Here is a 23489-nt window from a genome sequence, read left to right on the forward strand (position 1 = left end):
ATCCAAAAAGCACAGAATTCTCTTTCCATCCCCCATGCATTTTATTTTCTTTTTCAAGCCCTTGTTCATTTTGGAGACAAGCATTATAGGAAAACTACAGTAAGCTATTTTCAGGGCAGCTAAATGTTTTTTGATTTGTTGGCATTCCAGTTGAATCCTGACTTGCCAAGGGCATTTAGCCCTGTATCTTGATCCTGCATAAGGCCCAAGTTTCACAGCCATGTGCCCAGCCACCCTCTGGGTGAAGAACTTTTTTCTAATATCCAAACTAAACTTCCCCTGACACAACTTCAGGCCATTCCCTCAGGCCCTGTCACTGGTCACCACATTATGGTTTTGATCTCACAGTAATATACAGTAACATACTGATTCAAGAAGGCAATGGGCAAACTTGGACAGCAAAACCCAGGGGTCTGTCAGTAAATAATGCCTACAAAGCTGGGTTTGTCTCCCAGGGACATGATTTGCAAGCTTTTTGGGGAATGCAGTTGTTGAGTGATCAGCAGGACTCTGCCTGCTGGGTGCTGCACCAGCACCCACAACCATGACCTCAAAGGTTGTCCCAACCTCAGCAAATACCACCAAAGTCACCAGTAAATCAATCAATCAATCAATCAATCAATCAGTCAATCAATCACCATTCTTCAGCCACAGCATCTTTTCTACTCTGCCCTTACAAGTCCTCACTCATGCATCAGACCTGCTGGCTCCTTGTGCTGAGACAGTGCCCAGATGCTGTGGATTTGCCTTTAGTAGAGAACTTTTAAAAGTTGAGAGGAAGCTTAGACAAGATTGAAGCAAATTATGTGTAGGCCAGGTCCTAAATATAGTTGGAATACCACCCTTACTTGGCTGTGGAGTCTTTCCAAACCAAATTCTTCTTCAAATGCCTTTTTAGCTGCTGGAAATCCAGCCCAAGTACAAACCAAATTGTTTTTCCAAATACATTTCTGGAAGAAGTAGATGTGAGCATGCAGAAGAAAATCTATCCTTGTGGCTGCACATTTGATTCTCTTACACTTTGGGAACTTGCTGCACATCACAAAAGGCAGGCAGTGAGACTACCCTGTGGCCTCTGCTAGCACCTTTCTTTTTGTGAGATGCTTTTTAAGCCCACACATAACCCATTCTCTCCCCCATCCTGCTTGGGTGAAGTGAAGGAACAGCTGTGTGGTGTTTCATTGACAGCTGGGGCTAAACCACAACATGCAGTTTTCAAATTGCTTCTGCAATAATGATCCAGACACTGCTTTGGATTACCTGGAGACACTGGTGGGAGAGTGTGTGTGTGTTAGGTTTAAGTCCATTACAATGAAGTACAAATAGATTTTAGTCTTCCCAAATCTCATCCTGCCCCCAGTTGTCAGATCACATGATAAAGCAAGGATACCTCCCCAAACAGATTCACTGAAAGGCTTGAAAAAACAGCTGAAGTGTGTTGATTTTTTTTTTTCCCCGATATAAAAAATTTGGTTTCTAAATTCTGAATCAAATCATTCCTGGCTGTCTCTCAGGCAGATTCAAGATGCCCCAAACAACTCCAATGGCACCAAGGAAAGCAGAGTATCAAGGACAACATACAAAGCAGCACAAAAACCTTGACAGTTCTATTTAAAGTGACTTTATTAAAACATTGTTAATATAAAATGTGACCAAATACAATTTCGTTTTTGTAAGAATGTTTAATAAAAACATATTCAAGAAAGAAGGAGCATCAACTCTTGTCAAAGCACAGGAAAAACCTACCAGGATAAGTAAAAAGTTCTGCAGCATGTTCTACCAGCTGGTCCCAATGTGTATTAGGGTCGAGTTAGCTGATGGAAGAGACAGGCAGCCCTGGTTCTTCCCTAAGAAGCTTTAAGGTATTACCAGAGATTTAAAGTAACCCTCCTTGACAGTAGGAGACTTTTGTTTTCAGATCTCCCCAAATCAGAATAAGATTAGAATGTGCATCTTCATTTTGGATTTTCAGCAGCTGAATGTACAGAAAATCAGATTCACTGGTAACTGTAAACCCCAAGATTAAAATTTGTTAGGTTTAAAAGGAAGGTGCAAGTCGATGTCAATAATACACCTAAAGAATTTGTGTTAAAGTTCTTCTAAGCTGCATTAACTCTGGATGCTTGTAGCAAATGCTACAAAAGAAAAAAACAGTGGAAAAATCCAGGATGGTAACAACAAATATTTTCTGAACTGCTAATGCAGAGATAACATCCACAACTACAGGAGTTTGTACATCTCAGGAAGAATGTAAAAACTTTCAGAAGCCTATAAATAAGAGTATGCTATACAATGACTTTTACTCCATGGTGATCTTTCCATTTAGCTGAGGAACCTTTTTAGAAAACACTAGAAAAAATGGAGGTTTTGGCCTTGGTGTTTTGGGGTTTTTTTGCGTTCTTTTGGTGGGGTGTGGGGACAAGAAAAGGGGGGATATGCTTACAGCATTTTCCTTGTCCAACAAGTAAATTTTAATGCTCTATCAGCACACTCTGCTTGTTCAGAGCAAGCAGCACACCAATTAGAGGCAAGGATTCTTCCAGGACATTGCAAACTCTTCCTGTAACAAGCAGAAAAAATCCTGCTGCATCCAATTCTGCACATTTAACTGCCCCTGGCACTGAACCAAATGTCAAGTGCTAATCCATGAGAAGCCTAGCACAACTATGGCTTAGGAGATGGTGACCTTCTTACAGCCTTGGCTAGGACCCATTAGAGCCCTGTGTTTTGCCTTCTACCCCAAACAAATGCTATGGGACTATTGCTGAGGTAAAGGGAAAAGTCAAACCTTTGGCATTGGAGCAGACCAGTCACTGGCTGTGCGTGGGGGAATTAAGGCTTCAAGGTGAGGTAAACACAGTGAGAATCAGGGTGTAAATCATGCTGCATTTCAGAGACAACAGATCCAAACGACAGCTACTCTTGCTCTCTACATTTTAAACACCAAAGATCATTCAAAAGCAGAACTGGAGGCAACACTGCCAAGGGCCACCTTGAGATGCCTCTCTGCACCTTAGGAATAAATGTAAGCCAGATGTTGAATACTAAAGAGGATGAACCCACAAGGAGGAAAAAGCACCAAAGTTAATGAGTCCTTGAGACGATAAGCTGCTTAAAAAACAAAAAAGCCTCACACTGCTGTGACCTCCCATAAACATAGTGGTTTACTGAGACAAAGGTAATCTACACTCCAGAAATTCTCAGTGCTGTAGTTCCAGCACTAGTATTATGAAGAGTTATGCTCTAATAAGGAGGCAGTGAAATTGTGTTCCCTGAAGAATTTCTCCACTTCATTAGGTGTTGTCCCACTCCCTTCTACCCACCCCCAAGTCTTCAATTCAAACACTAGAAACACCATTTCCCCAGGTCATTTTTCCAAAACTCTTAAGTTATTTTAGCAGATTTGTAGGGTACAAACACAGTGCTTTTTTGGATCCATCATTTTGGCCATGCCTTTGCCCTCTTCAGAAGAAAAAGTGTCTTCAGTAAGTGGTACAAAAGATACTTTCAAAGGGAAAAAAATCTACAAATCAATGCAATTCTGGATGCTTGCCTTTCATACTGTTTTTTGCTAGCTATCTGAAGTATGCTTGGAACCACTGCACGTGCAACACTATTTCTTACAAGCCACGCTAGCAAGGTTTCCACTGAAAATTGCAATCTGGTCCTGTAGGTTCCATTTCTAGGATACAGAGACTCTCATTTGTGTTTCTTTAACATGTGTACAGTAACTTCTCCCATCCTCTCAATACAGTAGCTACTAAAACTTTTAACAGATATTAAAAAAATATCCAAATGAAACCACACTTCTATCACTGTTTAAAAAACAAAAACGCATACGGTATTACAAAAGTTTATACAAAGGCAACATTTAAGAGTTTGAAAGTTACTTCTAGAAAAAGACACAAATGCTAGTAAATTAACATACAGGGAGAAAGGTGTTCCACTCCTTCCCCAAAATTGGTTTGATCTGTTTTGAAGTATCTTTTACCAGTTGTCTAGAAAATCAAAGCCAGTCTTCAAGATAACATTGCTTGTACTAGTCTGCAAGGTAAAAAAAAGGAAATAAGATTTAGTTGTTAATTATGTTATTGCAAACTCAACATTTGACTGCCTATCTAATAACTGAAGTTTAAAATGATGTCTGACAATATTTCAAGGTCTTTACCATGCTCTAGGATACCTAAGTACCTACACCATAAACTGCTAGACATGACATGGAAAAATACTTACAGTGCCCAAAAACACAATTCCAGATAAAAATAAAATTATTCTTGTGGTCCGCAGGCAAAATATTTTGGTTTTTTCCCTCATGGAAAAAATTAATGAAGATCAATTTTTCAGACTACATTGGGAATTACAGAGAATGAAACAAACACAGAAGGCAAGCATCATTAATTCAACAGATTGTCTGTTGCAATTAGAGTCAGTTGTTTGCAGAAAACTACACAGATTAAACTTTGATGACAAGTTATTTACTACTCTATCCAGAACATACTCACTCCTGCAGGGTTAGCCATGGCTTTTAAGGTGATTCTAATGTTTAGGAGGAGTCTCTGGATTCTCTTCCTAGAGCATGGCTTCCCAGAACAGGGAAGATAATCCAGAAAAGAAGAAAGGAAGAAATTCTTATAATACATGAAGTTGTCTGCTCCTCTGTTCCTATTTTCACATGGGAGGGTTGTTTCTCCACAGAGAGAAAAAACAGGTTTTTCAAACAATCTCAGTTATCTTGAAAACATTCACAAAGGAACTGAAACTGTTAATTTGTAAGAAAATATTATAAAGCCTTTAACTCAAATTAAAGGGCAACCATGTTCACAAATTGTAGCTAGGCAGCTCAGGAAGCATTATCCCTCAGCTTGAGAAAATGATAACTAAACAAAGGGCTTCAAATACTTCAGTGGCTTAAGTATGGTTCTCTCCTAAGTGCTGCCACTCTCCTAAGTGCACTTCTCTTGCAACCAGTTACCTCACCCTGCATCTTTCTGACTTTACATCATCTCATTTGGAATTTGAACAATCAAAGTTGAGAAAACAGAAAAAGCTGTGCCAAGTGCTGAAGGTGTACAGCAATGTGTCAGGCTACTGCCAGAGCGATGCCACAGATTTCAAACAGAACTGCACAGCTCTGCTTGAAGTACCACTCCTCTTCTCTACTTCACAGTTTTCAAGCTTTTGATCTCTTTCTTTTTTTCCCCTCCCTGTATCATATCCTGCTGTTTCCTTTCTTTTCTCACAGATCAGCATCTGCTTTTTAAAATAGCTTCAATTGGCTATTGAGCTGCTTAAGGTTATTTTTTGTTGGTGGGTTGTTTGGGTTTTTTCATTAAAAAAAACATTGAAAAGGCTAATTCTGGAAGCTCATTCTATTTCTATTTTGGACTTTAAGAGAAAACACATTTGAAAGCAGCACAGCTGCCTGGGACAAAGCACTGGGAAGTGGCTGTCAGGCTACTGCTTGGAACAGCTGAGAACCAGTTCACCATTCACCACTATGTTGTGTGTACCAAAAAAGTATGCTAGACCCTAGTTCACCTACTTTTCAAGTTAAAAAGCTTATTCTTTCCATTAAGTGTTTTGCTTTTGCAAATAAAACCCCCAAACCCCACAACCTCTTTTATGTGATACAGCAACTTGCTAGGTTGCTGTCAATGAGCTACTTGGTGCCTTGTCAGCATTTCTGGTGTTAGATTTAAATTGTGTCTTTATCCTATGTGTTAAAAAGCACTTAATTGAAGTTAACACGTCAAACAGACTGTTAAATAACAGATTAAATAGACTTCTTCACATTTGAAAGACAAAAAAGCCATCAAGCTGAGCAATGGCTTAGTGATTTTTGGAGTCCCTAACCTTCCAGTGGCCTTGCCAGATTTTAATGTGCTGTACAGTTCTTAAATATAAAGGCAGTGGGCATAGCAGTACTCACCTGTCCAGGCATTTGTGGGTCTGTAAGTATAGTACCATCAGTATCTTCCTTGTTTGTCCTAGAGGATGCCAGATCCTGTGGTGGATCAGGAAGAAAGAAGTCATCTAGAGAACTAGTAGGGAGCTGAGTAGGTCGAGGTTTCTCCCACTCAAGAGACACAGAAGGAGTGCTGGGGGCAGCAGACTTCTCTGCTTTAGTTATGCTGGGCTTCTCAGCTTTGGTCATCTCCTTTGGAGCAGACTCTTGTCTGTAAAAAGAGGGAAGGGGCTTCTCTCCTTTCTCCATGGACTTGATCTGGCTGGGGGTCAGGGACTGGAACTCAGACTTGTCTCCTTCAAACTTGGAGCGCTCTGCATTTATCTTCCAGAAAGATGACTCCTCTTCCTTCCTGGGTGCTACCAAGCCCTCAGAGCCAGGGGGCTTAGTGGCCTGAGAAGATTTAGGGACCTGGACACCGGGTGCTGCTTTAGCAGGCTGCCTCTGCTCGTTCTGCAGCTGGGCACCACCTTGCTCTTGTATGGAGAGAGATGCAACGCTGAACTCCATCTGACTCTGTTCAGGGACAGAAAAACAGCATTTCAAAGAGCTTCAAACAGATACAGTTTTGACTTTCTGACCCTGGTGCACACGGATAACACCTCAGCCCACTCCAAGACAGCTCTCAGACAGCAAATACCACAGCAAAGCTAACTTAATTCCTCCATAAATGTCTATCTTTGTAGTTTCATAAAAATAATGATTTTTAAAAGTCTGAACTGCAAGCAAACATAAAAGTCCCAGACCTGCTGCAGAGGAGACAGAGAAAGGAATTGTATTGGAGTTACTCAGTGCCATCTAAGGCAGCAGTGCACAGCATGCACAGCACTGAAACATTAGAATAGCAGCACTAAAACATTACAACAACTGCAGATGCATTTTGAAAGTCAGAGATGTTTTACATGAAAATTTCAAGCAAAAAAGCTTCAGAGTGTAGCTCAAAAGGCAATTTTCCATTAGAGTCTTTGAAATAGCTGGTTACAGGTCCATCTGCTTCCAAGATAAAGGATTAGATGTAATAGGTATGCATAGGTAAATAGTTTTATAATTCTAATGCTCCTCTAAAGGAAGAGAAATAACTCCAGCAGGACCATTCTTCACCTATTCCAGAGCCCTGGTTTGTTTTCACTTGCAGTGCTGAGATAGCTGTACCCACTTCTGAGAGGTAACACTGGGCCAAGGAAGCAAGTGACCACAGTTAATGCATGAAATAAATCTTACAAGTCACAGAAAAGTGAGCAGTACTTCCAAATGTTTGCTTTACTTACTGATTCTCAACTAGCTAGACACTCTTCAGGCTAATAAAAGTTAAGCCTTATTACCCTCTGAGAAACACGTAAGCATATGTGCCAGAAAAGAACAATGTAATACACAGATTTGTGTTTGTAAAAAGGGACAAATAATGCAAGGAAAAAAAAAAGCCTTTACTGTTAAAGCTGTGTTGTTGTCATCATGGGCCTGATTGGGTGTTTGAAAAAAACCTCAAGAGGACTTGTAGCCTTTGCTGCAAATGGTTGAAAGACACTTTAGAAGTTCATTACAAATTTGTGATGTTTTTTCACCATTCTACTCTATTGCCCAGCCTTTCCCAAATAAAACTGCAATAGCATCTATGGGCTTCAGTCTAAAACAAGTCCTAGTTGCATATAATTTTCACTGAAGTGTTTGATCTTGAGTCCTACATTATTGTGCATGTGAAGTTCAAAGGGGCTCTAGATCTAGCAGAACTCACAAGCCTGGTAGTTAATATTCAGAACTTCTCATCAAAGAACAACTGTTAAACCAGCAACTGATTATTTATAAAACAACTTTTTTTAAACAGTCAGCAGCTGACTACACATAATTTGATTCATGGACTTAGATCTGACCTTTCTAAAGAATTAGATGCATCATTTTTCCAAGGCTGTAGGCAAGAGAGCACCAAGCTCCGTGTTCTCATGAAGAATATACTGTGCTATCAAAAGATGCAGAACATAAACAAGCTCCAAGTAATTATAGCTCAGCTAGAATAAGGTGAGGGCAAGGATACACACAAGTCTTACCAAACAACTCAACACCCCACCCTGCCTGCAAAAAAACTATGGAGAAAAACCTCAGTGCTCTGATTTATTTTTTTAAACAAGCCATGACGTAAAATTAAGAGCAGGATATTTATTCACAGATAAATTTTGCATAAACAAACCATAGATGCAATGGTGTTGAGGATTATTTACAGTAACTGCCATTCTCTATATTAAAATATAGGGATTTATTTCCCTAAGCTCATTTGGCAGTACTACTGAATAGTGATTTACCACCCTGAAGTTAAGATGCTTTAAGACTTTAGAACTGATAAAATCCCAGCTTAAAAAAACACACAACACAATATCAAATAGACCTGCAATTCCCCAGTAGCCAAGAGAAAAAACAAAAGGCAGATTCTAAAAATCAAAGACAGGTTAAAAAAAATAAAATCCATGTTAGAAGACTTAAGTCATGTAGGAATTAAAACAGTGCTACTTTTTGTCCTGCAGCAGTCTGCTGTCTTCTGAACAGCCTGTCCTGGGGCTCCCACTGGGGATGACAGTAGCTAAAGGCCACCACAGCAGCAGTCACTTTCAGTAGAATGATTCCTTCACCCCCAGCCCAAGGCAGAGGGAAGATCAGTGCCCAGAGTGCAGAGCAGCCATCACAGCCCCCAGGTCCACCAGGGCAGCGTTGGAAATAAAATCCAGAAAAAACACCCATGGAAGGGAAGTATGGGTCTGTTCAAATAAAAATTAGGAAAAGAGTAAACCAACAAGATGGCTCTGCATTTCAGGAGCAGCTAGCCAGACAAGCTGAGCCAGGCCTTCTGAGAAGTTCTCAGATTGTGGAGCTAAAGCCACTGACTGTAGTGATATTTAATGTTCTTTTTATGGGGCAAAATATCCAACTCAGAGATGTGGCTTGGAAGTGACACATCACTCCTGGCATAGAGAAGAGCCTGGCACTGCAGCAGCACCTCAGGCAATGCCTTTCCAACTTCAGTGCCTTTCCAACCTGCTCGTGGCTGCACGCTCTGGAGAGGATGTCCTCTCTGCCCTTTTGTGCAGAGACCACAGGGTGCACCCATTTCAGAAGACAGGACCACCTGACACTTGAGATTGCATATCTGTCTCACAGAATGCTCTGGAGATCAAACAGCTCATAGCCTGACACAGAATAATCCCAATGAAAATACTTCAGGAGTTTTCGTTCTCCCACAAGGAAGGCAGAGAAGACAAGACTACCCCGACAGGTTCTGAAAGCTCTGTGTCTCAGCATGATGTAAATACAGCTCTGAGAGGTCACAGGGGTAATTCTGCTTCTAGCATTTAATTCCAGAAGCCAAGACCTTCTGTGGACCAGTCACAAGATATTCTGTTTTCCCTGAAATATATAATGCTTCTCTTAGACTTCTGAGGTTATTTAACACATCTAAACCCCTAAGAAATGTAGCTGATGAAAGAAAATGATTAATAGGCAATATCTTTCCAGTCAAAAAATTGGCAATAAAACACCCTCCCCCGCAAGGAAAAAACAAACAACAGAGCAGCAGCCTAAGTAGGAAGATAATTTCACAGAGATAGAAAAGGCCCATGTGTGAAACACCCTATGCTGATATCTAAGTAATGAGTAGTACTGTACACTCTAATGAGTCACTAGACCCTACAAATGTGATTTTAATTAGAGTTCTGCTCTCAATTTCTTACATCAGATTGCAAATTGGCAATTGGTTGCGTCAGCAGGAGAAGGAAGGAAACTATATTTAAAAGACAGCAACCTCCCCCTCCCTCCCAAAAAATGCCCTTTTCCTTTAGGTTTGCCAGCCATGGGAATACCTTGATGCACATCTCTCCTGGCCCCAGCCAGACTCAGGGCAGCAGCTCACCTGTGAAAGTTTGCCTTCCCCAGGCTGGGCAGAGCTGCTGTGAGCTGCACCTGCCCAAGCAGGGCTCAGAAGCAGAACTGCACTTGTGGCACTCCACCAGCTGCCCCCCTGGGGAGGCAAACACTGAACAGTGGGGTGTGATTTCATGGTCAAAAGGGAATTGTCTTTCAGGCACAGTTTGGGATTCTAGAGAGAGGGTTTCAGTTCCCCGCTGCTTTCATTGATTTTGTATTACTTTGCATGAGCTGCAGTTCCTGTATGTATAAATCCCCATCTGAGGAATAAAATAAAAATATTTTCTTTTTCCTACCATCTGTCCAAATGGTATTTCTGGGAATTGTTCTGCCCAGAAAGTCTCAAGAGTTTACAGACAGACTAGTACACTCCCAACTGTAATTTCTAGAAATTATTGGAATTCAAATAAAAGCTATTAACAGCAATAGTATTTTCAAGATATTGCATGAGCAAGTCTTTCTCAACACATTAAGAGAGAGGGGGTAGAGAGTGCATGTGAAAGCATGCACAAAGAAGTATTTTGAGGTAAAGCAAATCTGGAAGTCTGTGTTCTTTTCAGTCTTATCCCTCTGGACCCAAACCACTGCAAGGGTTTAAATAAAGGGTGTCCTGTCTTGATAATTTTTCTGGATCATAAATATAAATAATATTATAAATTGCAGGTTTTAGGAGGCTGTATGTCCATCTTTCCTTAAAAATACCATATGAAGGTATTTAGGAATTTTATTTACTGGATTAAAGAATTTAGACCAAACTTCAGTCTCAAGGCAGCAATAATCCACTGAATTGCAACAGTGGCTGTATATGCTCATGGGAAACAATGTATGCTGAAAGAGAGGCACCAGGGACACTGAGAATGTCATGATTTAATTACACTGTATGAAATCAGGTCTCAGTTCATAAGTACATATTAAAAACAAGATGACCACAAAGAATCCAGGAACTTTTAAAGCTTCTTATTCACTCATCAGGAATGTGTAGTATTTTACTAAGCAGTCACACAAATACAGCCAAAACAAATTGTTTTGCTTGGCAGGCTGAAAAATCCAAATTGTTGAGACAAAGACTACAGAAACACTGTCAAAGCAACTTGTTTTAAGCATAGCCTGATAAATGCAGAGGTAAGAAAGCCAATTTTAAAAGATTTAGAAGATGACTTTGCTTTGCTGAATGGACAAAACCAAAATAAATACAGGGCTCAAAGCAGCTGCAGTTTTTGCTTTGTTTCCTGCACACACCGTGGGTGTTTTCAGGATCTTTTCAGAGTCAGAAAGAAAACCTTAGGTCAGCAGAGGCAAATTGCAAGAGCAAAAAATAGAGCAAAGCACTCAAAACCAATCTAAGTAATTTTAGTCCATACAGAAGTCAATGCCAATGTTATACAGTATGGACCTTTGGAAGAAATTCCATTCTGTACCCTGCAGATATGAACTGAATCCAGCCAGCCACTGTTTCTGGCTAGCTTGAGCAAGCTTGGACTGACAGTGCCTGGTTTTATGCTCAAAACCAGCAAAGATTGATGCAGGTAACTGAATCCCTACACTTGGCCATACAGACTAAAATAAACCTTGAGCACAGCTTCTATTACCACAGGTTGGGTTTGGTGGAGGCTTTTTTTGCTCAAGAACAGTTGTTTTACAGCACTGTGTTTTAAACATACATAGTCTAAATCAAAAAGGGAAGGCTAATCTCAAAAGCTCAGGGATCACTCTCCTTCCAAGGAAGTGCTGCCATTTACGCCAGCTTGGTAAAAATAATCACACCAAATTATAGCTTGTAACAAACAATTATAATATCATGCTGCTAAGGAAGGAAGGAAAAAATTCTCTTCTGCCACTGTGTTCCTATTTAAAACAAAACACCAACTAGGGCTTGTACAAAGAAGGATACTGAAGACTGCCTCAATTTTAGACAAAGGAAGCAGTTGGTAAAGCATGTTTATTACAATGTGCTTTATTATTTAATAAAGCATGTTTATTACAAGTGGGATATAGCTGTTTGCTCCCCAAATCATTGCTGGGATTAGATCACTTCTATAGCAATATAATTAGGGAATTCAGACAGGGAGGCAGCAACCAGATTATTGAAGGGATTGAAGCCTGTCACTTCTTCATTTTCCCTTTTTTTTTGTTTGTTTGTTTATTTTAAACACACTTCAGAGGCCTCTCTTTTCAACAAATACCTGAAGGCCTGTTGAAAACAGAAGAGAATCGGCAACTATTCTACCTGTATCAAGAAAACTAATACCACTAATTCATGGTATTAATGAAAATTGACATATATATATATTAGATATCTATGTGTCAATTTTCATTAATACCATGAATTAGAAGTACATTGCAATTTATTCCCATGCTGCTCAGTGCATTCCATGTGTTAACTGAGGTGGCAAAGTGAAATATTTTCTGCCCATTACTAAATTAATTAAGTCCTCCCCTGCCCCTGCCCAAATCTGAAATTACAAAATCCATAAAGTTCTGAGTTCAGGAAGAGTTGCAGAGAAATTTTACTTCCAAGTTCAGGCATGATTCTTGTTTTCCATTTATATCTTGAGGTCTGTGCTGAGTTTCACTGAATTTTTACTTCAAACAAACCAAGAAACCTCAAAGGCTAAACTCAGCCAAAATGTCATCTTTCATCTCAGGTAAACCTGAAGCCATAAATAGAATGCCCTGAATTCATAAACCTGGGTAGAGCTCCAGTTAAAAATGTAACCCACATTTCAAGACATGTTATGTCCATGAGGGCTCCACCCATGAACCAAATCACTCCCTCCAATTCAATCTTTAGTTTTAAAATGTCAGCCCTTTTGCAGTGCCAAGAGAACTCACTGCTTCCCAAGTTTTCCTTCTGAGAAGTGTTATCGTTATCTACTAAAAATATTATTTTAAATGCTGTCTAACAGCTAACTCGGCAATTTACACTGTAGCTCTACTTTGTTTGCCTTGTGTGAGGATTTAAAAATAAAAAGGTGAGACAAGAAATACTCATCTAAAAATAGTGGAGATATTCAGGCAAGTGTTTGTTGTGATATGAACGACTGCAGCCCTGTCTCACATTTGTGTTTAAAATGAGAATACAGAAAGTTTACTTGGGACACAAGTGAAGGCACCAAGCCCTTCAACAATGTTCTGAACAGAATGACAGTAACACAGCACACTGTTCTCTGGGTAAGTTTGACTGCCATGGAAGTAGGGAATCCATGGCACTAGCTACAGGGAGAAAAATTTGTCCATACCTTATCAACTAGAATGCCCACTGGCATCACTGTTACAGCTGAGAGCCTTCAGCCTGGGAGAATACATGCCCTCCCCTCTTCTCTACACTTCTCACTACCCCCTCACAGTTTCCCTAGTGTTAGTTACAGAAAATACTCATTTTGCTGCTTTATTTTTCTGTCTCAGTGTTTAAAAAAAAAAAAAAAGTCCTATTGGTTTTACTGATTTACAGCTCTACTTTCTCCTGCTCTGCAAAACCACGTTCCCTTCCTTGGGTGAGCCAGAGCATATCCGTGCACATTTAGGCAATAACATGCTAAAAGCCCAAACCAAACAAAAAGCTCTGCATTAAAGGGAGATCAGGGAGAAGAGTATTGTGGAAAAAACAACCCATCCTGGGGAGAGCTCATGGAATGGAAATAGCCTGACAGCCTTAAATAACAGTGGGATCAGGTTTGGCTCACAGGACATTGAACAATGCATTACAACACAGCAACCTTCTTGAACAGCTCATTCAGGCTTCCTCACATGGCACCACTTGAGTAAGGCTACTTTTTCCTCAGCTGGTACCTCATTAAAAATTGCCTCCCAGTATTACCTCATAAAAGTTAGGGAAGATCAAAGAGTAAGCACAAAGCAAGATCTCTGCTTCTGAAAAGGAAGACTCAGCAGTGGAAGGATTTGGTTGAAAGATTGATACACTGGGGAAAAACCAAAAGGAAGAATCCACAGGAACCAACCAAACCACACCCCATAAATCCAGATAAAATGGATTCTCTAGACTTTTGCTAAAGAAAAAGATCATGCAACTTTTCAGCCCACAGCTGTGGCACAGCTTTTATTTCTGGTCAGCAAGGAGGGAGAGGGGAAAGAGGGAAACACAGAAAATCCTCCACTGGTTCCTCATGACAGCTTTTAAGGGAGTTTTAAGGCAAGTGAAGACTGGCATTGGCTTCTCTGAAAGTGCAGCACTGCAGGCTGCCAGGACCCAGGAGTCACATCAAGTTATAGGTTAATCAGCTTCTGCAAAGCACAGATGGGGTGCAGCTACAGGCAGTGACCTTGAGCAGGGAGGGCTAAGTCTCAGGTCAACTGGATTAATTTAGTATTCACTGGCATTTCCAAATAATTACTCTGCATTAGGCTGAGATTATATTCATAAGGTCATACATGATTATCTACATAGTTCAAGGGCAAAGAAAAAAAAAAGGAACCAGGAAACAGGGCAGTAGCAGCCTTCTCTGGCAGATAAGGGCAGAAAACACTAAGTCTGAAATGTGTGATTAAATTAACATGCCTGCCATACCCAGTTGAGAAAGACAATGAGCTGTGGTTTTGCTCCCAGAATTTTTCCAACAAGAAGAACTAAACTTGATTTCCCACCACACATATGGCACAACTGTGTTTCCTCACACTACAGGCTCAGAAAAAATGGAGAACTCTGGTTCCGTGTTAGCCATATGAGAATCCCATCATAAATAATGCTTTAACAAAATACCAGAGATAAAGTAAGGTGTAAAAGAAACCCCAAACCAACTCACCACAGAAAAATATGGGTTTTTTTTAAGGAACCTTTTGAATAGGAAAAAACATAGAGCTTCTAGCATGGCCCCAGGTTAACAGTTAACACTACATTTGTCCCAAGATAACATTCTAGTTCATAATAAAAAGAGGAAGTACTAGAGAGGCTTTCAGAAAGAATCCAGTGAAGTTATGAGATACCTGCACATTTCTCACACCATCTTCTAGCTACTTTACTCCTGACTTACAAGTGAAATGCAGCTATGCTTATACAGTATCTAAGACAAGGGTCTTACTAAACGTGGAAAGTTGATTAAAAAGCTTGCAACAAAAAATTGCAATGAATTGGTTTTACATCTGCACTCAAAGCCAGAATGTTAGTTCATGAAGTACATTTTGAGTTTCTCCTGATGTAAATCAAAGCATACCAGTCCTGTTTGATTTGCAGCACGGTCACTTTATACCGCTTGCATAGAATAGGGTGACATTAATCTATCAAGTAACAAAATGAAGACAATAAATGCAGTAGGAATAGTATAAAATGACAAAGCAACATTAAAAAAAGAAAAAAAAGCTGTTTAATTACCTTCGTTTCCCAGGAGAACGGAGCTGAGTGTTCATCTTGCCAAGTTATGTCCTGAAATAAAATTGAAGAATGACTAAAAATCAGAAGAGTAGCTTCATCTTCTCAGAAGCATCACACAGATGACATTATGTTACACTGCTGGAACTATAACAACCACTGCTACAGAACTGACTAAAAAGTGAAAGCACTACTTAAAGATGGCACTGATTACATTTTAAGACTGACTGAAAGCAGGTCCTCTAAAGGGAAGGTTATCAATACTATACCAATTTAATCTACAAAATATATGAAGGTTTAGCCTGGTCTCAATCTCCTGAAATGGTTTCTCCACAAACAGCTTTAAATTGTATTATATTTCCAGTCTTCTACTAGGTGTTTCTTTGGTAGCCACTAGCAACACCCAGGGACAGAAACAACAAAAGAAGAAGGGGATTCAGGGAAATCAAGTCCCATTTCCTCCCTTTGACAGACCAAAGAGCACGAGCACGGCCAGGCAGTCATGGGGTAGTGAAACAGCTGTGTGGCCAAGCCCCAACAGGACACATCATTGCACCATGGCAGTGAGGGCACTCTGAAATAAATGTTCAGAGGTGGTGAAGGAGCCACACAGCACCCACAGCACCAAATCTCAAATCCACTATTTTTGAAGATGCTGCATTTCTGAAAATTATCCCAAATGGAGAAATTTAAACAATTTCTTCATACAAGGCATGCCCTCCAGAAATACATGCAGCCCACACTGAAAAAAGAAAGGGTGGAAAATAATTTGAAAAATGATTGTTGTTCATATTTGTTGAAGAATTACAACAACATGATTGCATTTCTATTCCTAGTCATGGCTGGGACTCACTGGTACATTGGATGGTCCCACAGGTAGAGCTGCACCCTCCACAATGAGCAGGTGGACACAGCAGCACACCAGGGAAAGAACAGGAGTGGGAACACCTTATGGAAAGGGAAAGGCCAGGAGTAACCATGAAAGATTTTCACACTCCTGCTGTTCAGAGAATAGCAGAACTCAACCATGTTTTAACACAACACAGGAACCCCACATTTCACTGTGGCTGCTTTTTTCTTCTTATTCCTGGTCTCTGCCTTTCTAGGAATATATTTCTCAGACATCTGATAACATTCTCCTGATCTGCCCTCTCTTATTTCACTGTAGGCAGATTTTTTGGCCTAGAGCTATGAGATCATGATTAGAAGTATCTAAAACTATCTCCTAAACATAAAAACATGGCATACTCCAACTATTACTCATCTGTGAAATACAGAGTTTCTAGCAGCAAGGTATTTGTGGTATATATGAGGGTGATCCCGCGCTCTTAAAAAGAACTGGCCTGGTAGAGCTCATCTAAGAGGAGAGGCCTGGGCTCTTCTCAATCACATATGGCCAAAAGGAAATTTGGTGTAGGACATTTTTGCCAAGAACACAAATGTAATTCAGGTTCTCTCAATCCAGGAAACAGATTCTCAGATGTTTTAACATTTAAAAGAAAAAAGGAGCAGAAGTCTGCTTTTTAGTATCTATCAGCATTTGCACTGTGGTGTGCTGCTGTCTGCATGGGAATGCCACACCACTCAATGCGTGATACCTCACAGCAGGTGTGTCTAATTATTTCAAATTCCTTCTAGGACAATGTCCTTTGCCTCTGAAATGGAGTTGCTCATTTCTGAACAACTGGAGTTCATCGTTTCTGAAGCATGCATGAGAGAGGAATCATGGCCCAGAAGGGAAGAGAGATGGGAGAACCTAACCATTGCATTGAGCATCACACACAAGCAGGACTATAACACTTCTGTCTGCATGGGGTCAGGAAAAATCAGGGCTGGACTTCAACCACAGCAGTAAAGGACAGAACTGAAGTCCAGAGAACACTGTGACACTGCTACATGCAGTCACAGCACCTTAAAGCTCCAGATGCATAGGCATAAGTGCCACTGGGTTTTATCTAAAGAGTATAAAGGAAGCTCTGTCTTCTTGCCATTTATAGGACAAGCAAACCAGCCAGGGATCAGTTTTAAACTTGGCAGTAAGCCATCCTCGTGCTGGATCCAAGACATCCAGTTCTTTATTTTGCTGTATTTGAGGCAAGAGAAGACAGCACTGGCAGGGACAGCTCTTCACCCAACACTTCCTGCACACCCCGAACTCAGCCGTGACACCGCTGCTGAGAGCGAGCCCTGAGGACCACAGAGGGATGGAAAAGCAGCATGGGCAAGGCAGAGTGAAGGTATGAGGCTGTCATGCAGCAGGATACATCATTCCCTGCAGGACACAGCAAGTCAGCCTCCCACTCCACAGAAGCTGATGTCTCCTCAAGCATCATTGTCCTTGTTGGCACCGCAACTTGTAACCTCAACCTCAGGCATTGGCAAGCAAAAAGTTCCTGGAATGAATTCATTTTGGTAACAGCTGTCAGAAGTTCTGGTCAGAGATAGAATCTAAGAGTTTCACACATTATATAAGATGGAAGTAGTAGACCCTTGTTAGGCAGCAACTCTCTAAAAGGAAAGGATCATTTTAATTTTTTTTACTTAAATGATGGCTCATTGTTTCTTGGGCTGCACAACTCATCCCCCCTCAGAGCCAGTAACTCTGAGGAGCTCTGTCCACATTCAAAAGATGTTCTGTGGGATATAGCAAAGAATAAAATAGGATAAGACATGGCTGGAGGATACAAACCTTCAAGCAATTGATGTCTGTGGTTATTTGAAGTGTACTTGGGGCTAGGATGAAGGAGACAGTTGACAAGTTCTGCCCTTTGTCAGGGCAGGGAAGGAAGTTTGTGGCCTCCACCTCATGTGTCTTCACACAGAGAACATGCAGAGGACCAAGAGAAAAGACAGAATACTGTTGAACCATGTTCTGCTATCTAGACTGCCTGATTCGTGTTTATCACCAACCAAATATGAAAAGTAATTTAGGTTTTTTGTAGAATAAACAAGTTCTTACGTGCTTGAAGAAACTGGGAGCAAAAGAATCAACTGTTTCAATAATAACAAAAGAGAATTATGACTGGAAATTCTAGGGAAAAAGGATTCCAGGCCATTTATCATCAACATAGATTAGAAAAAAATTCATATCTGATCAGCTTTTGTTTTCAGCACACAACAATGCCTTCTTCCAGCAAGAAGGCAAATAAATAAACTTTTGTTCACCAGGGTTAAAAAAAAGAACCTATTTGTAAGAAATGGGGCCTCATGCAACGTATTTCAAAACTGAAAAAAGACTAGTGAGAAAGAGGAAAAAATCTGGTCATACACTTGACTTCAACAAGCAGCTGCAAAATATATAAAAAATAACCACAAATTACATTTGCTATATGTAGGCAGCTTGCTGGAAAACAACATCTGAATTTCAAAATGGAAGGCACTGGTAGAAGTGTGCCTGTGTATCTGACATGAGCATTGTTCAGCACAGCTGACAGTAGCTGGGCAAGACACAAACCCACCAATAAATGCTTCTCAGAAGTGTTATTAGAACAGGACTTGCTGGTTACTGAGGTTTTACTGCACTCAAATGCTGCCTTTCATTTTTGGGTGTTTAAAAAGCACAAATCTCTAACAGGCCAAACTCAAAAGTTTTTGCTATATTGCTTATTTGTTGCTTTAAAGCAATTTTAAGTAGGGAGGTAAAGGGCTGATTCTTTGTTTGGTGCCAAAGTTCTTAAGGCTAAGCAAAACAAATAGCATCTCTGCCTGAAGGCAGGTAAGTCAAGCTCCCTCTTAAAACACAATGAATGAAACTAACCAAACTCTCTCACCTGTCTTTCCTCCACATAAAATGTTTATCACTTCCTAAAGCATATGGCATTTTTTCCAACGAAAAGTTAATTCTTTCACATCCAACTCTTTTACTTCTCAAATTCTTAATATGCATTCAAAGAAAAAAAAAACCTAAAAACTAAAGGAAAAATTAGACCTTGATTCCATGTCTACATCACATGCTTATGGATAAAGAGGGATGGCATTAAGAGAACAGTGAGAAGTTCTTACTGTAAACTGTTGCTGTAAACTGAATATCTAAATTATCTTTTACTGAACCAGAGAGAACCCAGTGGCATCAACTGACACCAAACCAGCTGCATTATCAAAGGCTGGACACTACAGTGTGCAAAGGGTGGTAGCCTCTCAATACTGCTGGTTTTCCTCCTATTCCCCTCATGGTTTACAGCATATTTAAAAAATAATCCATCTATATTACATTCATGCTCAGTCTCAGCTTGTATTTCCAGATTTTTCCCTGCTCAGTTAATCTCCATTTCTACCACTATGGGCATTAGAATGAAAATGGAGAAATTATAAATGGAGTAATGCCAGCAATTGGAGGCTTGTTGGAAAGGGGAAGCTCTGTTGCAGCATCCAAAAGCCCTTGGTCAGGAGGTCTGGGCTGTCTAGACACAGAAAATTATGGTGAAGCAACAAATAGCCTCCTGTGCTGGGCTCATGTGCAACGATAGCAAGTCAATCTTCAGCAAACAGGACAAAACTTATTTCACTGGGTGTGAAATGCCCCTGTTAGCCTAATTCTCTTTTGAAACTGTGCTCACAGTGCCTGCAGGGCTTCTGCTACCAGCTCCATGACTGGTGATGCTGCAATGAGGATAAGATGGAAGGGAAGGAGCAGTGACTCCAGGCATTTTTCTAAGAGTCCCATATGGTGCTGCAGTGCTCTAGCATTATAAAATGACTGGATCATGGCTACAGGATGCCACGGTCCTGTTACTGCACGTCTATTTTCTGTAACACCCTTCCCACACAGCCAACATAGTCAAAGATGTTTTGAAAATGTAAGAGATGTTCATAGTTTGAGAACTTACAGTCCTGGGCCACAAGTTCAGGAGATAAATTTGGTGTTAGAAGAAATATACAGGAAATGGTGGGGGTGAGAAAGAGGGAAGCAACTGTCCAGAAATACAAGACCACTACATATGTCCTCTGGACCACCTTATTATAATGGTCATAGGCATGAAAATGGGACTGAAACAGTGAGAGGCCCGGACCAGCAAATCAGTATCTTCAGTATTCATCCTTGGTTTGCTTTCTACCACGTCTTCCAAAGAACATGAGGTCAGAGAGATCAGATTTCTGTGCTTAAGCAAGCCCAGGTAGATCACTACAGATTTCAACATCAGTTAAAAGGGAAGATGAGCTGTGGCTGGAAACATGAAACTTTTGAACCAGGTGTATCAGCAAGAACATCATCAGGACAAAACACTCTCACTGAAAGCGCTGCAGTATCCACAAGTGATTCTGAGGCATGTGGGCTACCCTCCGTTTCCTTGCCTTAGGATACCCTACACAATAGGCAGGGAGAGCAGCCAGGACCAATCCAAGAGTCCTGAGCGAGGGCTGGGTGCCCACGGTGCATGCAGCAGCTGGGAACCACCAGGCAGCAGGGGCACAGCTCCCTGAGCAGGACACACAGACAGCAGAGCTCTGCAGGCCAAGCGCTGGCCAGCGCGGGACCGGCACGGCGCTGGCTCTGCCGCAGCAGGACAAGGAGGGACAATTTGTCAGCCAGGGCAAACATCCAGCAATCAGGTCAAACGCCAGCAAGGGAGCCAGGAGAGAGGAAGCTATCAGATGAAGAGCCAGGAAAGGCTCCAAGGCTCAGTAGTACAGTTGGAAGAACTAAAATGGAAATGGCGAATGCCAAAATGAGTGGAATCTCTTTTCTTCAGAGAAACAATTTATATTAACTTCTGCTTAGAAGTCAAAGAGGAAGTCAATTGAGGCAGATGCTTCCAAAATTAAACACTTTGTATCGAGTATTTGGAGGAACCTTGCCTTCTTTGGTTAATGGCTACAGAAACATTAACATTATGCATATTGTAACTGTATTTGGGGAGAAGAGGGAAAAGAAAACTATTTGCCCAGTTTCAGATGGACTCTCTAGATGTTTAGGAAATTATTATTTCCATACAGTGCAGCACAACAGCCTACAAACATGCTTGTTTTCCTTCCAGATTCACATAATTCAAAGCAGAAAGCACAGCTGAGCTCTCCAAGGCTGGGAAAACTGAACATATTTATTTTCCACACTCTCTAAATTATTTCACTACTAACTTCAGATTTAAGTTTCTTTTCAAAGGTTGTTTGCACAACCAAATTTGTTGTCTTGTGTCCTTCTTCTACACCTCTTTTTGGCCATTACTATCAAATATTTGTCTAGAATTTTGGATATAATGAACTAGACATACATGAGCTACATCCTGTGCTCTCTAGCTTTAGATATGATGTGTGTGCAGCACAGCATCACACTTTCCTGACAGGGGAAACACAGGCAGCAGTCTCCTGGCACAAAGCTGGTTGGGAACCATGATGCCCAGGATCAGTGTGCCCCACATGCTTCTTAGAAATCCCATTGCAAGGGATATTGGAGAGGAGCCTAAAAGTAGCACTGCTCTCTTTGGATTGATGATTACAAATGGAGAAGCAGATTTTTTTCTTTTTCTGGTAGAAGCCACATAACCAACAACAGGTCACTTAAAGTTATTATATGGTGATAGTGAAAGAAACCGGCTCTGTAATCATACGAGAATAAAAGAATAGAATAGAAATGTAAAAGAATAGAAAACAAAGGGAATCAATACACTGAATAAGAGACACAGTATCCGAAGGGTACTGTCAGGTTGCTTCAAGCATTGTTAGACCTTCCTCTTCAAGGGCTCAACTCGGTAACAGGACCCACTGCTCCAGACCGGGTACTCTTTTACAGTGGATTTCCAGAAGGACTGCCACGCTTCACCATTGGATAGATGGCTGTCAGAAGGTTCAAAATCCATACTTTTTGCCATCTATCTTTCCACACCCTTGTTTTTCCTGGCATGTGACATGGAACAGGCTGCATTTTTTTTAAGGTGTCAAACATGCCAAGAGCTGGAATGTTTTCAGCGTTGTATTTTTAACCGTGTCTAAAACTAGAAACGAAAAGGAAGAGATTTAATTCAGTGTAAACATTCCCTACAGCCCATTTTCAGCAAGAGACTGTGTCCAGCGCCATGCCCCGCCGTCGGGGGAACTGAGACCGTCCAAGTCTTTCTGCAAAACCCACTTCAGCGCTATCGCTGCCGGCGCCTTCCCTGCCTTTACGGGCGGCGATCATCCCGCCCTCCCGCACAGCCAGGCAGCGGGGAAAGGAGCCCAGCTCATCACCGGGGCGACTCGCCCGGCTGCCGACGGCGCGGAACGCCCGCGACCCCGGCCAGCCCAGCCCGGCGGCACCGCAGCCCGGAGAGGTGGCGGCCGCCGCGCCCCGCCCGTGCCGGGGCTGGGCAGCGCCGCTCCCGCCCGGACCCCCGGCGCCCCTTCCCCTTTCCCCTTTCCCCTTTCCCCTTCCCCGCGGCCGGTACCTCGTCTCCGAAGCGCACCACCTTCTGCCCGGTGTTGAGGCGCAGGCTGGGGTAGGAGGCGGGCTGCGCGGGAGGGCGGGTGGTGCCGCGGTGCGCGGCGTAGCGGGCCTGGACGTGCGGCTCCACCAGGCACTTGTCGATGATCTCGTCCTGCTGCCGGGGCGGCAGCCGCTCCCACTCGGGCCCGTAGCGCTCGCGGATCCGCTCCTTCTCCGCCATGATCTTGCGCGCCATGGGGCTCAGCGAGGAGAAGTAGCTGAACCGCTTGCGCTCCCGCTCGTCCAGCGGCCGGTTCCCGTTCATCACCGCCGTGCGGGAAGCGGCGATCGCCGCCGCCATGGAGGCCATGGCCACCCCGCCGCCGCCAGCCCCGCACTCGCACGGCGGGATTGGGGATGGCACCGGGAAGAGAACCGCCTCCTCCGCTCCCCTCCCGCAGACGCCGCCTCCCTCGCTCCCTATAAAGCCGGGCGGCCGCCGCCCCGCGCTGCCCGCCCCCCGCACGCCCTGCCCGCGGCGCCGCCCGCTCCCGCTGCACGGAGCCGGCCTTGCTCCCGCCGCAGGGAAGCGGGGACGCCGCCTCCCGGCCTTGCTTCGGTCTCAGTACCGCCGCTAACGTGGGGCTGAGCGCGCCCCGCCGCCCTCCCTCAAGAGCTCCTGCCCGGCAGCGCTCGTCTCGCACAGCCTTTCCCCTGTTGCCGAGGAGGTAAGCTGTAGTATTCCCACGCTGCCGGGCCAGGAGCACCAGGAAGGGACTTGCCTCAGCTGGCAGAGGAGCACAGTGCCCAAGAACCTGCCTTTCCTCGCTCCTAAATAAGTCGTACGTGTTTCTTAACACGATAGAAGGTCCAGCAGCTGCTGTCAGAAGAGAGAGGATGCCTGGCACAGGTGCTTCTGTCCAACTCCACGGGCTAGGGTGCAAGATGGTCCGAAG

The 23489-nt window shown here is 42.4% G+C and overlaps 1 protein-coding gene across 1 annotated transcript; it reads right to left on the reverse strand.

The window, feature by feature from the left end:
• Positions 1-1605: 1605 nt before the first annotated feature.
• Positions 1606-23003, reverse strand: C3H1orf198 (chromosome 3 C1orf198 homolog). The gene is made up of 4 exons (XM_054629591.2): positions 22556-23003; positions 15198-15248; positions 5930-6481; positions 1606-4044 (listed from the first exon to the last, which is right to left on the reverse strand). The coding sequence occupies exons 1-4, from the start codon at positions 22901-22903 to the stop codon at positions 3988-3990; spliced, it is 1008 nt and encodes a 335-aa protein (XP_054485566.2). The 5' UTR covers positions 22904-23003; the 3' UTR covers positions 1606-3987.
• Positions 23004-23489: the final 486 nt, after the last annotated feature.

This window comes from Agelaius phoeniceus, chromosome 3 (assembly GCF_051311805.1).
Source record: "Agelaius phoeniceus isolate bAgePho1 chromosome 3, bAgePho1.hap1, whole genome shotgun sequence".
Taxonomy (NCBI): domain Eukaryota; kingdom Metazoa; phylum Chordata; class Aves; order Passeriformes; family Icteridae; genus Agelaius; species Agelaius phoeniceus.